The 17,926-nt window shown below is 44.1% G+C and overlaps 1 protein-coding gene across 1 annotated transcript in view; it reads left to right on the forward strand.

Moving 5' to 3' along the window:
• LARS2 (leucyl-tRNA synthetase 2, mitochondrial) overlaps positions 1-17,926 on the forward strand; it is a 167,550-nt gene that overhangs the window by 56,089 nt on the left and 93,535 nt on the right. The window contains exon 6 of the mRNA XM_021068636.1: positions 10,009-10,098. Within this exon, the coding sequence (XP_020924295.1) occupies positions 10,009-10,098 (90 nt within the window). The remainder of the gene's footprint in view (positions 1-10,008; positions 10,099-17,926) is intronic.

Consider the following 17,926-nt stretch of genomic DNA (forward strand, 5'->3'; position numbering starts at 1 on the left):
ATTTATTGTTTCACCACTTCTATGGAATAGGAATCCAGGTGTGGTATAGTTGAATCCTCTGCCACAAGGCCTTGTAAGGTTTCCATCAAGGCTGAGGCTGAGGTCTCATTTGAAGGCTTATTTTGGGTAAGATCTGTTTCCAAGGTCACTCATGTGGTTTGAAGGCTGGTACCATGCAATTGTTGGCTGAAGCCTCTCTTAGTTCCTTGCCGTATAAACCTCTTCATAGGGCAGCTTGCAGCTGGCGACTAGCTTTCTTCAGAGCAAGGAGAGAGTGACACAGAAAGAGAATGCCCAAGACAGGTCCACAGTCCCTTTTTAACCTAATCTTGGAAGTGACATCCCATTACTTACTAGAAGCAGGTGTCTAGGTCCAGCCCACACTCGAAGGAAGGGGTCAACATAAGGGTGAGAATATACCGGGAGGCAAGGATCGTGGAGGTCCACCTTAGAGGCCCCCTGCCACAACTTAGGGTGAAAATGAGGTACATGTAGGGATAAGTCACTTGCTTAGCATCACATGGCCCCTACCTGGGATCTGAGCCCTAACCTCCTGATTCCCTGTCACTGTACCCCCCCCCCCCCAACTTGCCTGCATTACTTACAGGTCCACTTGGCCCTTTGCACTCTTTTTTTTTTTTTTTTTTTTTCGGTTTTTGTTTTTTTGTTTTTTTAGGACTGCACCCACTGCATATGAAAAACTCCAGGCTAGGGGTTGAATTGGAGCTGCAGCTGCCGGCCTACACTACAGCCACAGCAACTCAGGATCCTTAACCCTCTGATTGAGGCTAGTGATTGAACCGGCATCCTCCTGAATATTAATGGGATTCATTTCTCCTGTGCCACGATGGGAACTCTCACCCTTTACACTCTTACAATAGCAACTCAGAAGGGGGGTAGTTCAGCCTGAGCCTCTTACCCAGGGACTGTGGACAGTCACTCCTCCTCCCTCATTGTATTCCCCTGTGGTTCTGCATTTAGCTCAGATCCTTCTCTTTGGAGCCTGGGTCATCAGAATTGGTTATGTGGATACATACTAAGGCTAGTCCGGAGGCCTTGAAGGTGGCTGTGTGCGTGCCCCTCCATGGTGACTCCAGGACATTTGTCTTTAGAGGGCCATCTCTAATCCCTTTAAACTCTCCTGGGTGGATCTTGAGGTACATATTCCAGGTACATTAGAAAGCTCCTCACCAGGTCAGGGGTCTTATCATTGTAGACTCAGCTCTTTGGTTTTCTTCTTCCTTTGAATCTAAACATTTTCAAGGACTGTAAAGCCATTGGCTAATTCCCAGAGTAATACATAGTAACTGTACAGCATCAGTGAAGCTCAGAAAACTGTTTATCATTTTATGAAAATCACCCATGATCATCAATGTCATCCTGAGGCAACCCAATATTTGTTTATATGTTGGCATTTTTTTTTTTCTAGTAATCTGTTCTTTTTTTTTTTTTTTTTTTTTTTTTTTGTCTTTTTATGGCTGCACCTGCAGCATGTGGAAGTTCCCAGGCCAGGGATTAAATCTGAGCTGTAGCTGTGACTTACATTGCAGCTGCAGCAATGCCAGGGCAAGGGATCAAACCTGTGCCTCCACAGCGACCCAAGCTGCTACAGTCAGATTTTTTTTTTTTTTTTTTTTTTTTTTTTTTTTTGACTTTATAGGGCTGTACCCAGTTCCCAAGCTAGGGGTTGAATCAGAGTTGCAGCTGCCAGCCTACACCACAGCCACAGCATTGCTGGATCCCAGCCACATCTGTGACCCACACCACAGCTCACAGAAACACCGGATCCTTAACCCACTGCACCACAGTGGGAACTTTTTCTCTAGTATTCTTATCATTTTTCCATTACATAATTGAAACAATAAATGTATTCCATTTTGTATCAAATATCATGTTCCCTTATAGAAAAATTTTTATAGTATTTATGTAAGACAGAGATACAGTTTTTAAACCGTTTCATTTGTTCTAGCTTTAGTGCAAATTCTACAAATATTCAACAGAGAGAAAACTATGTAAACAGTTATAATACCAGTTTAACTGTATGTAGTATGTGTTTGGCTCATGTATCTTTCCCTGCTTGAAAAGATCCAGCCTGGAAGGCTTAAAAAGACGGGCTGACCCGTGTTTGGATCCTAATTTTGCCTCCTACTGGCCAGATGACCTTAAATAAGTTACTTTGGGTCTCAGTTCTATGAAAGGTAAAATGATTTATTCATTCAACAGCCATTTATTTTATTTTATGTTATTTTTTTGTCTTTTTAGGGCCGCACTTGGGGCATATGGAGGTTCCCAGGCTAGGGGTCTAATCGGAGCTGTAGCTGCCAGCCTACACCACAGCCACAGCCATGCAGGATGCGAGCCATGTCTGCGACCTGCACCACAGCTCACGGCAACACCAGATCCTTAACCCACTGAGCGAGGCCAGGGATCAAACCTGCAACCTCATGGTTCCTAGTCAGATTTGTTTCCATTGCACCACGACGGGAACTCCTCAACAGCCATTTATTAAACATCTGTTGTACCAGGTACTGTTCGAGGCTCTTAGAATATATCACTAGGAAGAAAAAAAGACAAAAACTTTTTCTTTCATGGAGGAACCTTGCAGTTCATTGGGGGTTGCGAGGAGGGGAGACAGGCAACAAACATAATAAATAATTAAATAATAGGCTATGTTAGGAGGTCATGAGTGCTATGGAAAGAAAAAAAGGTGGAACAGAGTAAGGGGGTCAAGAGGGCTGGGGTGAATTACAATTTTAAACAGGGAGGTCAGGTCCACATTTGATAACTAATAACTGACTGCTGGCCTCACAAGAACTGAGATGTTTCTAATCTGCCAAAACGGGCCCCCAAATTGGTTAGCACCTGGTATGTTTCTGCTATTATTATTATTACTGCTGTTGTTCCTAAAAGAATATTCCTGTGGTATTCCTTTATCTCAGAGTGTTCCAGCCCCTCCCTTCCTTCTGAGCCCCTTGGAGCGTGTGTCTGAGTCAGGCTGGGCTGAACGTCCCAAGGGGCTGTTTCACTACCTGATGCCCCCTGAGCCCAGAGATCTGGTTCCCGTCTTGCTTCCGCCACCCCAGGGCTGGGCAGCTTTTCAGGCCACCTGGGATTTGGGGCAGGAGAGGAGAAGAGAGAGAGAAGAGCACTTTGGGAGCAAGTGTGTCCTGTTAGTTGCTAGTTAAGACTCCAGGGCAGGGCTCTGCTGAGCAGCTGGCCTGAGCAGCCGGCCCCCAATCTCTACGCCCCCTCCTGCCTGAGGATCCTTTAGGAGCTTCTGACTGAGGAGTTAGCCGTCTTCCTCCCTCCTCTTCCTGTGAAGCCCCAGGGGAGGGCCAGGCCACTCTTGTTCATTTTCTGCAGCTTCCCTTCCAGAACCATGTCTCCTCTGGGAAGAAAGATGAGCTGTCAGACAGCCTGGTAGTTTCAAAGAGCTGATCACTGAGCACACGTAGTTACAATCAAGTTTCTGTATCTGTTAGATGGAGGTGGGCTCAAAATGGTTCTTTCTTATGATTTTCTTAGGTTTGTTTTGTGAAAATGGAGAGTGAGGATTGACTTTAAGTACTAGGAGAGTCTGGGTGGGGCGGTGGTTAGAAATCTCACGTGGGCTTAATTGAGCTCTTAGCTCCCCTCAGAGCCTGATTCATTCAGTTCTGTGAAGACACAGGGCAGGGCAGGACTCTGTCACTCATGCGGTTTTTGGGAGGGAGATGTATTTGGGAAGAACCTCTTTGTGGTGGTTCTCAGTCCTGCAGCATGTGAAATTTCTGGGGCTGGGGTGAGACTAGGGCATCAGTAATCTTTAAAGCTCCATTCCAAGGTGCAACCAAGTTTGAGAGCCAGTGCTAAGTTTAGAGGACTTAGTGAGGGAGGGGGGCCGCCATACATGTCCTATGCTGGCAGATTTTTCTCCAGCGCCTCCTGCTCCCTTCTTCCAACACAGCAGGTGCACAGAGCTGTGGACTGAAACCTTGAACCATCACCAACGAGGAACATCTGATGCAGCATGTATATTTATTCCTAAGCTGTACAATATGAGTCCTGAGGCTGCTTTAGCCTTTAAGCTGGGCTGTGCTTTCAGAACCCCTCCCCTTCAGAATTAGAGAACCTGGGAAGCAATAAAAGGCAAGGCCATTACAGTACATTTTCTTTTGATCTGTTGCATTAAAGAGCAAATGACAGAAATGCACAGAGTAGGTACGTGAGTACCCACCTCTCTCCTCTGTTTCCAGGATTGGTTGTGTTGGAGGCCAGAGGCTCACAGTGAGACTGAGGAGAGGGGGAGGCGATGCCTTGTCGCTGGGAACTGATGCACAGTGGCTGCTCACCTTCCTTCCTGTGTTTATTTTCTGGTATTCAGGGCCATCAAACTCGATAAACATATTGCCTCGGGTTTTGTTTGTTTCATTTTCTTAAATCCTAATAGCTAACCTAAATACTGTAAGCTTGCAATGCCAGTTACATGCACAGTGGTTTTGAGTGACATTAGAGGTTCTGTGATCTGGGACCAAACACCATCAAAAGTCCAGTGGAGCCAGGTAACAAAGACCCAACTAAATCCTGCCAGAGCAGAGGGGGGTGGGGGGTAGGAGGTGACCCGTTTGGCACTCCCTGTGGCATGTGCTGCCCCCAGAGGTGACTGGGAGCAGCCCTGTGTGGATTCTCTGTCAGGGTTCTTTGGTCTGTATCTGTTTAGTCAGAAAGCCAGTATTTGGTAAAGGATGGTGATGGCAAGCTCATCTGACCCTGTCTGTTCCTCCCCCTTTCACCCTGTCATAGCAGCCTAGTGAGAGGTGCCAGCCACTTCTGTGAGGGGTGTGGAGATGGCCCAGCCTCCTCCCAAAACACACTGAGTCAAGCCAAGGGAAGTAGCAGCATCAATCCCTCTTATGTGCCTGGCATGAGCTCTGCACACGTTGCCAAATTGGTCCTTATAGCCCCTCAGACGGACCTTGTCACCCCTCTCTTCTGGATGGGGCCTCAACACTAATGATGGTACAAGGACCTGAACGCAGGTGGCCCAAAGTAGGTTGTCTTTCCCTTGGATCACTATCTCATGCATGCTCTTTTCCTGGAGCAAGGAGTGTCAGTCAGCCTGAGGACACCTCAGTGATGTACACAGCAGGTAACCGACTGCTGTGACTCTTCCTTTGCAGAACAACACCGTTTTCTGTCAAGGACAGTCGGGGAGGCCTCTGCAGCTCAGCCTCCTTGGGCTTCGTCATTGCCGAGTCACTGTGGGCAGGCAGGTGGCAAGTCTGCTTGGTTAGCAGTCTGAGCAGTCACTGAGGTGTGGGTGACAGGCCTCAGAGGATGCTGTTTTGATCCCCACTTATGTTCTGAGGGGGTGTCACCTTCTCTGTCAGACTCTGAGTGTGGCTGTGGATGTGCAAAATATTTCTAATGCTAAAAACTCAGCATTGTTGAATATAAAATTGCAGTGTGGAGGAATGAGTCTGGTTGAGATCCCAGATGCGTAAATTTGGTCTCTTGGCAGCTAGATTGTGCTTTCTAGGGCTCAGGGGTTATAAAAGTTGACATCTTTATATAGATCTATGTGGAGTGTGGCCCAGTTGCAGTTGCTTTTGGAGCTATAACTTTGAATTACCTTTTTGTTTTAAAAACAAGGATGCATTCACTTAGGTGTCAGCTTATTTGGAAAGCAGGGCAAGGAAGGCACAGGGAAGGAAAGGGGCTTGGGAACAGAGTGAACAGCCCTCTTTTGGCTTCCCTGGTGGTCTCGCTGAGCAGTCTTGCCAAGATGGTACCCTCCTATAACCTGGGGACAGGAATCCCCACCCCACTGACATAGGCGCCCCCTTGCAGTACAGGCAGGCCTGGGCCTAGACATTTGGGTGCTGTAGATCGGGTGCCAGTGCATGATCTTTAAACATTTCTTCGTTCAACAACTCTCTCATGGGTGAGGATTTAAACCAATGTTATATCATGAAAAACTGTATGCCTCTCTAACTTCAAAATCGGAAATTTATTACATGAATTTATGACAGGGGATTTTACAAGTCAGACAACTACTTGGAGGCATACTAAATGATTTAAAATTCAGATGGTAAAGTCAGTCACTCATTCCCAGTGAGCAGCATTATGCAGGCAGAGCAGCTTCAGACCTTGTCTGCCGCACCCAGACTTGCCAGGTCTCCCCTCTGTCGGTCTCAGAGTTAGCAGAAGGGCCGGTGGCTGCCCTGTGCAGCATCCCACTTGCACTGCTCAATGTGTTCAACGGAGATGGGGTCATGCCAGCTGGAGAAGGGAAACCTGAGGTGATTTTCTCTGTTTCTCCTTTTCCCAAGGACCTTTCATTGCTTTTTATGGAATATCTTTCAGAGAATTGCTTGGACTCATTCCCCCTCATCTGTCTGTCTGTGGTTGCAGACTCAAACTAAAAAGGTTGAAACCCTTAGCATGGGGTTTCTTCCCTTGGCATTATTGACATTTAGCAGCTGAATAATTTTTTGTTCTAGGAGCTATCTTGTGCACTGTAGGGTTTTAGCAGTATCCCTTGCCTCCACCCACTAGTGCCCATAGCACTTCCCTCCCCTTGTGCCCCCCCTCGCCCCGCCCAAGTTACTCCAAACTGAATGTCTCCAGTCATTATCCAGGGAGCAGAAGTTTCCCCATCGAGAATCCCTGCTTTAGAAAAAGGAGGGAAGGGCTCGTGACATCTTCATGGGTGCTGAAACCCCGGAAGACCTTTGTCCTCAGGGCTGGGTTTTAAATAAGTAGTTCCCAAAATGTGAAAAGGAAGTCTCAATTTCTAGCCAGTCAACTACAGTTAAAGCTTTTAGGCAATTTAATTTCAGAAAGATATCTTTGATGATTTTTATTGAGTTGAGGCATTAGAAGCCTGGAAATAGCTGTTAGGGTTTTTGAGTGTGTGTGTGTGTGTGTGTGTGTGTGTGTGTGTGTGTGTTTTAATTAGCAAATTATGGAGTTCCCGTCATGGCTCAGTAGTTAAACAAACCCAACTAGCATCCATGAGGATGCAGGTTCGATCCCTGGCCTCGCTTAGTGGGTTAAAGGATCTGGCATAGCCATGAGCTGTGGTGTAGGTTGCAGACGTGTCTCAGATCCTGTGTTGCTCTGGCTGTGGTATAGACCAGCAGCTACAGCTCTGATTGAACCCCTAGCCTGGGAACCTCCATATACTGCAGGTGCGACCCTAAAAAAAAGAAAAGGAAAAAAAAAAAAGGCAAATTGGGGAGGTTCCAGAAAGCTTCTATAACTTTTTCAGGAAATGCATTTCTGACAGGGTCCCGCCCCAGCCGTGTTCATGGCTCTCTGGAGACTGGACGCCTGCTCTGGCCTTTCTTCATCAAGCGGGCAGTACTGAGGACTAGGCTGGGCCTTGAGCACAGCAGATGGAAATGGATGGGCAGGGCCAGAAGTTCCCATCCTCAAGATACCCCCAGCCTCCTCCAGACAGGAGACTCCAACCCTTTAGCAGGGGGAGCAGTGCAAGTGAGGTAAACACGTTGCCAAGCACAGCTGTGGGGATTGGAGTGACAGTCCTGGGGCTCTGGTTTTCAAGTTGTCTTTTTTTAGCAGCTAATGTTACTTTTTCTTCAAATGACATGTGCAGAAGCACAACAGAAATAAAACAGGCCGGACCCAAGTTTGAAGGCAGGGGAATGAAGGGGGCCTGGACCCCCCACTCCTCACCTTACCTTAGAGCTGGCACTTCCAAAGCCAATGTACTTTGCATCACACATCTGACTGAAAGTAGGCTAATGCTCAGTTGGATAACTTATCTTTTTTTCCCCCTGACTAGATCTATCATCTTTTTTCTATTTTGGATAAAAGTGATTTTCAAAACCCCAAACCTAAATGAAGATTACCTTGCTGTTCCATTACTATGCAATTTTTACTCTCAATCTATGGAAACAGATTCAGGGGCTGAGAAAATATATATGTATATATACATATGTACACATTCATTAGGAGTATTTTGATATTTTGTTTTGAAAGACGTAAATATACAGCACAATAGAGAAAAGAGCCCAACCCCTAGATTTAGCAGTTGTCATTATTTTGTCATATTTGCTTCACCTTTTTCTTTAGACCTCTAAAGGATAAGAATTTTGAAAATATGTCTACACTAACAAGGTCTGGGAATATTTCCACCACATTCCTCTTATCTCTACCGCATTCCCTTCTCCATGTCATCTTGTGGACTGGTGTGATTTGAAATGAGTTTATGAAACCTCCATGAGGGATACAAATTTAAATGAACATGCAGGCATTCCTCCATCTATTTAGTTTACTGTTCATCCAGCACCAACTTGGGGTGCCTTAATGTGCCAGGACCCGAGCGTACATGATGAGCAAAATGAAATAGACCAAATAGAGCCCCTGCCCTGAGTTTTGTTAGAAATGGAAGCTCTTAAGTTGCTTGTCTGTGCCAGGGTCACGGTGGGGTGGGTGGGGGGTGGGGTGGCTGTTGAGGAAGAGATGATGGGATGAGGATGAGTTTGGAGGTTTGGGGGAGCAAGCCTTCCCACAGGGTGCTGGTCTGATTATTGTGTTGGTAAAGCGCCTTGTGTACAGTGCCCTATGGACTTGATGTCTGTGGAGCCTTGAGAGCTGGAGTAGGCTGTGTGTGTGCGTGGCTCAGAAATCCTGGCCCTGGCATTGGCAGGGGACAGCTATGGTGTGGGCAAAGCTGTTAGACTGGCTGGTTATGTGCTCCCTGCCTTGCAGGGGTGAGTGGAGCCCATGATCAGAGTTTATTTGTTTTCTAATAGCTATTACCAAACTATTTTTACAAAAGAGCATGTAAAAGGACCCAGGAACCTTACATCAGAAATATCACCCACTGGGGGCAGTAGGAATTTACCTGCTACCTTGCTCAGTTCCTGCCACACTGCCCTCCTGTTGTGGGCTTTAAACTCTCTCCTCAGTTACTCATCTGAGGAAAGACTGAGTTTTTTGCACTTTTGACAGAAGTAGGCCCTTTGTCAATAGTCAAGTACGAACAGAACCGTTTAGAATGTCTCCTGCCCTACATCCATTTTTTCGTTTTTTGTTTTGGTTTTTTTTTTTTTTTTTTGGCCATGCCCATGGCATGCAGAAGTTCCCAGGCCGGGGATTGAATCCACGCCACAGCAGTGACCCAAGCCATAACAGTGACAATACCTGACCCTTTAACCACTAGGCCACCAAGGAACTCCTTGCTATTCATTGAACTGAAAGAAGAGCACTTGAAACAGTGTGACAGTGTAGAGGTGCATACTGACCTCATTAGCTGCAAACCTCAGTGGTTAATTAACTAATTAAATCTTATTGGCTGGATAATTAATAATCTGATTTTAAAGACTCTATAGCACATGTGTTTTCAGGACAGAAATATTGGGAACATTCAATTTAGGCTTCGAAATACAAGCCAGGTGATTTCTCACTCAGTTTAATATTTGATAATGTTTTTAATAGGCCTTCCTAAGTAGACTACAGCTTGATTCACATAATGGGATAAATGGCATATAATGAGTCTAAAAGAGGTACCAGGCCCCGGGTATATATAGAAACACAGGTTTGTTTTCAAGTGAAGATCCTACTGAAGCAGGCAAATATTCCTCTTGAATTTTGTGATTGCTTCCAGAATTTATTTACTACATTTGCAAATTGGCTTCATAGACCCCCAAATATGTCTATGCTGACAAAAATGGTAATACCCAATTTTGCACAATGTAATTCACCTGTTACTTGCATGGGTGCAACAGGGGGTGGCTGGAGCTGTGCAGAACACTCAAGTTGAGTTTCTCATCATTAAACATGATCTGGGAAAGGTGAAGGTGACATTTCAATAACAACTCTCTTCCCAGAATCAATTGCTTCTTCCCTTATTTTACGAATTGGTAAAATGATTATAGATTGATAAATATCTTTGCAGTATGATTGCTTTTCAAAGTTGAATTGCAAACCCAATGCATACTTTGGGAGGAGGAATGTTGGCAATGGTCCAGATACATGATTTCTCTCCTTCTTTGGCAGGAAATAACCACGTGTTTACCAGATTACTATAGATGGACTCAGTATCTCTTTATTAAACTCTATGAAGCTGGACTGGCCTATCAAAAGGAGGTAAGATAAAGTTAGCTATGCCTTAAAAATTCTGTAAACCTTCTCCATCTTCTTAGAAGACATCATTATAAAATAAGAAGTAAAATAAACCCACAGTAGCAGTGAAAATGGAAACAACTTCTCATTCATGCACTGAATCACAGCAGGCCCAGGGAGTGGCTAAGAGTGATAATGTCTTCCTTGCTGGGTCTTGGGAAGAGAGAGGTAAGATTTAGAGAACTATAATCACAGTGCCCATACTTAGTGTCCTCGCAAGTAATGGAATGCTTCTTATAACAGGAGCTCAGTAATAGTGGATGAGCCTTCAATGGTGGGAGAGAAAGAGTCTCATCACATAGCCTAGAACCACACTGTCCAGTATAACGATAGCCATTAGCTGCGTGTGCTTGTTGAATCTTAAGTTTAAAGTAATTAAGATTAAATAATATTAAAAATTCAGGTCCTCAGTCACACCACATTCAGGTGCTAGTAGCTAGCGTTGTACAACACACATGTAGAACGTTCCCATCGTAAGAGAATCTGCTTTCACATAAGAGAAGTACTAGTCAGGTCTAGAAGATTCTGAAGTATCGAGTAGAAAACTCGTACCTTTATGTTTGGGATGTTCTCTTTTTTTTTTTGGCTGCACCCTGGCATAAGGAAATACCCAGCCCAGGGATAGAACTCACACCATAGCAGTGACCCAAGCTGCTGCAGTGTCAACAATGGATCCTTAGCCCACTGTGCCACAAGAGCACTCTGAGATGTTCTCTTTTGACCAGAGGGATTTAATGACATAGAATTGTGTTTACTACTCTGTGGATTACATCACACTGCTTCGTCTTATAAAGACGAGTACTTGTATTAATCATTGTTTTTCTAGAAAGAAAAGGGAGTTTCCACTGTGGCTCAGTGGGTTAAGAACATGACACAGTGTCTGTGAGGATGCAGGTTTGTTGCCTGACCTTGCTCAGTGGGCTAAGGATCTGGCATTGGATCTGTGCAGCATAGGTCACAGATGCGGCTTGGATCTGGCGTGGCTGTGGCTGTGATGTGGACCGGCAGCTGCAGCTCTGATTTGACCCCAGCCCAGGAACTTCCATATGCCCCAGGTTGCGACACCACAGCCACAGCAACATAGGATCTGAGCCGCATATGCGACCTACACCACAGCTGACGGCAATGCCGGATCCTTAACCCACTGAGCAAGGCCAGGCATTGAACCTGTGTCCTCATGGATGCTAGTTGGGTTTGTTGACTGCTGAGCCACAATGGGAACTCCTGAAGTAGTATAATTTTATTATTTAAAATTATAATGTTAAATATTAGAATAACTGATGGACAGAACCTCCTAAAGTGGAGGAGTATTTTAATAAACATTTCAGACAATTATGAGCATTCTCCTTTGATACTATACCAAAACTCAACAAGTGATGGGTTCTGAAAGGTCAGTTGCAAGGTTGAAGCTAAACATCAATGAACTATTTGACCTCTATTATATTAAAATGTGTTGTTTTATTTTGTATGGTGAATGGATGTTTTACCCGCACATTATTATTATAATAAAAATAGTTTTGAGCTGCAGACCCCTTGCAGGGGGTCTCAGGGACCCTAGAGGTTTATGTACCACACCATGAGAACTGTTGTACAAAGTATACCAACCCTACCCCACTCTCATCTCTTAATTAAGGATATTAAAATGTTGGTTGTTTAAAATATTATGTCGTTAATTTGGGTTTTTTTTTGTTTTTCTGTTTTTTATTTATTTTTATTTTTTTGCTTTTTAGGGCCACACCTGCGGCATGTGGAAGTTCCCAGGCTAGGGGTCAAGTCAGCCACAGCCACAACAATGCCAGACCCGACTGTATCTGCAACCTACACCCAGCTCACGGCAATGCCAGATTCCCGACCCATTGAGCGAGGCTAGAGATCAAACCCGCATCCTTATGAATCCTAGTTGGGTTCATTAATCGAATTCCCAAGTTTGGTTTTTTTGCTTTTGTGTTTTTTGTCTTACTGTCTTTTCTAGGGCCACATCCACAGCATACGGAGGTTCCCAGGCTAGGGGTCTAATCAAAGCTGTAGCCGCTGACCTATGCCACAGCCACAGCAATGCAGGATCTGAGCTGAGTCTGCAGCCTACACTAGCTCACAGCAACGGCAGATCTTGAACCCACTGAGCAAGGCCAGGGATCGAACCCACAACCTCATGGTTCCTAGTCAGATTCGTTAACCACTGAGCCACAACAGGGACTCCCAGTTTGGGTTGTTTTTTTTAAAGAAAGTATTCAGTCCCCATTAACATTTGGGATGAATTTAGAGTGAGAACTTTATAAAACTGAATCACACTAATATTCAACAACTGTAAATCCTCCTGGGTCAATTTTCTTTCAGGACAGGAACAGCTATGGTTCAGTTTTAACAGAACCATAGCTGTTCCTGTCCTGAAAGACAGAAGTACCTGTCCAAAGTCCTAACTACAACAGACCTTTTATGTTGTTAAATTATAATTTTCAAAAGTTAAAAATATGACTCCCATACAAATACAAAATGAACATGTATAAAAGATTTTATTCAATTCATTGGTGAGAGAACCAGTTATATGTTAAGACTGGTTTGAGTGAGATTTCACAAAAAGGCAATGTATAGAGCCAAGGGTATGCTGAAATGAATTTGCTCATAGAACCAAAACTGCTTAATATACCACAAGGCATAAACTTACTTTTCCGGACCGTCTGTGAGACACAAGTGATTTGTGTTGTCATTGCATGGGAACTGTTCGCATCACTCTCAGACAAAAAGCATCTGCGTTGCTATGAGTTTCCTACAAACTCAAGAATTTCTCTCTTCTTGCACCCTGGCAAGGTTGTAAAGTAACTTAATAGTGAATAGGGAGTCAAACAAAGGTACACATCTCAAGAAAATCAGATAGTCCTTGAGGGATGTAGGTGTGCTAGCCAGTCCCAGTGTACACTAAAGGGACACCTACCAATCTCTTTTTCCCATTTCTAAGTTTTGGGTAATTTTTCTTAACAGTGTTTTTCAATATTCAGAAGCGAAAGGGTAGGAAGAGGATTGGTAGGAAAAATCATCAGGTTCCCCTCCAATCAGCAGATTGGGTGCAAATCTAGCAGCATGACAGAGACACCTTCTCAGAGGGGTGTCCCTTGCTCCAGTTGGATCATAATTACATCCAAAAGGAGTTTCCACACTGGAATCACCCATGGGTCCAGGCAGAGGGAGTGAGATACTGTGAGCTACATTATGTATTCCAAGTGACAGTAAGAAAGACAAACAAAAATCAAAGTTATAAGACATGAAAAGGCTGTGGCAAAGCAGGGAGTATCCTGCAGATCAAACATAGAAAAGAGTGAATGACTCTTTAAAGAGTCTCAGCAGTTGTACACTGCATCATTATTAGCTGATGTTGCCTATCCTCAGTTGTGTGGTTACTGTTCATATGCAGGGGATATGAAATGATGTAACATGTTAATGTAATAGTGTTGACGTTCCTTGCATGGAGCCCTTAGCTGGGCTGGGTAGTATTCCCTCATGGGACACCTGATTTTCTTGTATCTATTTATTGTACACTTAAGCTGACTTTTTTAATATATTGAGTATTTATTGTAATATTCCATCACAGGACGCTTGCTTCTCTGTCTCTGCTCTGGGTCTATTCATGCCGCTTCGGTTCTAAGCACATCAAACCAAGATAGGAAGCTTAACCTCATCACTGTTGGGTTGGATCCAAAGCCAATCAGTCACATGCAGCATCTGAGCAGCTGAACTTTTCTAAAGATGGAAGGGGTGCCAGGGGAACCCCCCCCCTCCCCCATGCTCAGGCACAGCCGTGCTGCTGGCTCCAGATGGTTCTGTTCCCAGTTGTTCCCAATCATTGTGACACTCCTCCCTCTCTCCGCCTGTGCCGTGCAGGCCCCTGGGGAATGTGGTCCACTTTTCCCTCTGAATACTTCTCTCCTGGGAACAGCCTGTATTCATTTCTTACTGCTGCTGCTGTAACAAATTACCACAAATTGGGTCGCTTAAGACAACATAAATTTATTGTCTTGCAGTTCTGGGGATCAGAGGTCCATGAAATGGGTCTCATTGGGATTAAAAATCAAGATGTTGGCCGAGCTGTCTTCTTTCTGGAGGCGCTAGAGGAAAATCTGTTTCCTTGCCTTGTCCAGCTTCTGCAGGCTGCTTCCATTTCTTGACTTTGGACCTCTCTCCATCTTCAAAGCCAGATCAAAGCCTCTTGAAATCTCTCTGACCTGTGCTTCCATCACATCTCTCTCTCTGACTCTGACTCTTTTTTAGAGCTTTTGTCATTATTTTGGGCCTATCTGGTTACCTCCCCATCTCAGAATCCTTCACTTCATGCTATGTAGGTAACATTCTCTGGTTGCCAGTAACGTGGGCATCCCGGTTTTGGGTGACATAGGACGTGGATATCTTTGGGATGCGATTGTTCTCCCCACTCCATAGGTTGTTATAAGGATTAAACAGGTGGATGATTGCGGAGAGGCTGGGTCAGTGCCTGGCACAGAGTACAGTGCTCAATAAATGCCCCCCTGATTGTGCCTGCAATTACCCAGAATCACTAGGATATTTAAATTGGAAAAATAGAAAGTTAAAAAATCCTGAGGCTTCTTGGCTAATATTAAAACAGTCTGACTATGGGAAAGTATTATAGAAAAACAATGTAGATTATTTCATGGGTTTTCACTTAGAAAGATAGTGTTTTTATTGCTAGTTGTTGACTAAAATATTTTTGGTGTGTTAATTTTAAGTCATTATTAAATGATATGATCTTAAGCAAGAATCATAAATACAGTACACATATGCACACTTGGTGCATTGTTTGAAGATCAGAGTCAGCTCTAGTGCAAGCTATTTTTTCCAGGTAAATCTCCTTTTATTGGATAGCCATTTTCAAATTAAGCTTAGAACATAAAATATATTGATATCAGTTAGGATTCTATTTCTGGGGTTTATTTCAAAATGTAAACTTTTGAAATTAACATTAGAAGTTAATTTACTTTAGAAAGACTATATATAGCATACTTTGTAAAGCATATTTAGCCAAAATTAATCACATAGTAATACTTTTCCTCTAACAGCGTTGTCATAACTTATTTTTTTTTTAATAGAAGACAGTCTTAATCCTTAAATTCACCTGGCTATAAACTGTATAAATGGACGTTTGGGGAAAGTATCTTAGCAGAGCATTATGAAACAAAACTAGAGTGTTTGAATCTTTTGTTTGTAACAAGCACTGTCCATTAAAACATTCATTTCCGTTGCAAAAAGGAGCTATCTGTTCTTGCTCTCACAAAACAAAAATATTTCAATCCGAAAATATGAATATAGAGAGCTGTACCTTCATTTCACCTCTCTGGTTTAAAGAAAACAAAAATGATTCCGAGGATGTAGTTGGCAGAGAGAAGAGTGATGCTGTGGTCTACTTGGACATTCTGGGGAACTGTGGAGAGCCACCTAATCTACATGTTTGACTTTGCTATCTCCATGAGTTCAGTGGCAGATGCTGGTAGTGCTGATTCACCCTTCTAAGGTAGAGTTGCAGCGTGGCCTCATTTTCAGGAAACACACTTAAAGAAACATGGTGCACTAGCAGGCAGCCTCTCCCAGTCCGCCCCCTGGTGGCTTTGGAGGTGGTGGCCTTGGGAACCTTCCACCCTCCCATTCTGGACTCAGTCCAAATTCAGGCCCATTCTGGATGGAATGGAGCAAGATCGATTTTGAGAATTAGATCCTTTAATAAGATCTGTGTGGTTTTCCTTAATTAAGTGTGCTTTTGTCAAGAAAAAAGCTAATAGACCTTGAGAAAATCAATACCCTAGAACATATATTTTACCAGCCTCCTGAAAGCTAAAGCTGCATGACAGGAGACTCAGAAAGGGTCTTCCGTCATATAAAAGCAAAGATTGAGGAGAAAGAAGCCAGGAAAATGATGGAGGACAGCCAAAGGCCTGAAGAGTGATGCTTTGGCCAGGAGACAAAAGCACGCTAATGGGAGATGTGTTCTAGAAGGGACTGGCACCCTGTGTAAAAGGTGAGGCCCAGGGAGAAAAGAGGAAGGAGGGTCTCAGGAGAGAGCAGGACCTCCAGATGAGAAAGGGTGAGGTTTGGAACAGGAGGCCTGCTGGGACAGTGGGTACCATGGCTGCTGTGGTGCAGAAAGGAGAGCTGATAAACTCAAAATTGGGGTGATTTTGCCTTGAGAATCCCCAGGGCACCCCATCATAACTCACACCTCTAAAAGCCTAACCGCCAAGAAAGGGGAAGGAGGCAAAAATATCGGGGCACCCACCGTCACTGTGCAGAATTGATCCTGTGAACATGGCAGAGTTGTGTTTAGAATTGTGTTGTGCTGTGCATTTCTAAAACACTTCCTGAGCATCTCACAAGTCACTCTTAATCCTGGTGTTTAACCCTTGATCAACTGGGGAAGTTCTCTTATTTGGAATGGCTCGTCTGTGATGTTGCTAGATAACTGGTGTGAAGGAAACGGGGCAAAACTGACTAGAGTTCAGTGTTCTTGCAAGTGTTTTAGTGATTTCAGGTTGATTTCAAAATACAGAGAGAGGCTGTATTTCACAGTTAAGATAGGGAACTCTAAGAAGCATGGAGTTGGCTTTAGGAGGTGATAAAAACATAATCAATCAGGGAAGTGACTACAGTCAGTAAAGTTGTCCAGAAACCATGCTCTACGTAGCAAGTACTGTGCTTGCTTAAAAATCAGGACGTCCATCAAAGTAGGTGTTCAGATGTGAAAATCCAGGGATGCTGGATGAGGGAAGACCGACCGTGGCTTGAAGGGAAGCTGTAGGATAGTGGCCATTATATAACAGAGGAGACCTGGAAGAGGGAGTTTGAAGCAATTCTGGGGCTTCAAGAGGCTGCACCTGCTGTACTTCCTGGACCCCATAGGCCCTGCATTTTTACCACCCTGTGGAAAGGCTGTCTGAGTCCCGTAGCTCTGTGCCTGAGGGGGGATCGCAGTCCTGGGAAGAAGCCCAAGTGGGTTCTCACAATGATGCATCTTGGATTTGAGACTTTATTTCCTTTGTGTTTTTCCTGTCCCTCCAAGACTTTCAATGGAGAAAAATTGCTTTTGTGTATCGCTTTTATTTGTCTTTCGTTCAACATCAGGGTTTTATTATAACGTGTAAACCTCTTAGGAGCACATCTCCCTATTGCATTTTGTAACCTAGAGTCTGAGAGATGCCAGGACGTGTGGGGAATGTTGATAAGAAAATAAAGCCCTATTTGTTTTTGCAGTCTGCAATGCTGGATGTTTGTTTCTCCATGTCATCTGAGGGCAGGAGGCAGGGGTGAAGGCATATAGGACTTTTCTTCTCCCTTTCATATTTTATATCCTTTTAGTTCTGCATGGGTTTTTTTGGGGGGTTGGTAGGGGGAGTGCCTCTCGAAAGAGCTGTCCTGGTTAATAAACAATACTTGGCTTTTCTTTTTATCTTTTATTTTAACTGGTACCCTTCCCCCAATACAGGCAATGAAAATAGATAAATAAGTCACTACTGGTTTATTCACCACAAGTTTTGAGGTCTAAGGTAATTTGTCCTGTATTTTGTCTCTTTATGTTTATGGATTCACGGACCTGGGGGCCCTAGAATGAGGGGCAGGGAATCATTCAATGCATGTCTTTCCCACGCCACCGCTAGGCTTCACAGGCTTAAATTTTTCAGTGGATGTACTACATTTTAGTTGTAAAACCACCCATGGATGGGTTAGATTCTACCCACTCCTGCTTTTTAATGTAACTTTTAGAGAGGTCTCTGGATCAGTCAGGGTCCCAGCAGGA

Source organism: Sus scrofa, chromosome 13, assembly GCF_000003025.6.
Source record: "Sus scrofa isolate TJ Tabasco breed Duroc chromosome 13, Sscrofa11.1, whole genome shotgun sequence".
In the NCBI taxonomy this organism is placed as follows: Eukaryota; Metazoa; Chordata; class Mammalia; order Artiodactyla; family Suidae; genus Sus; species Sus scrofa.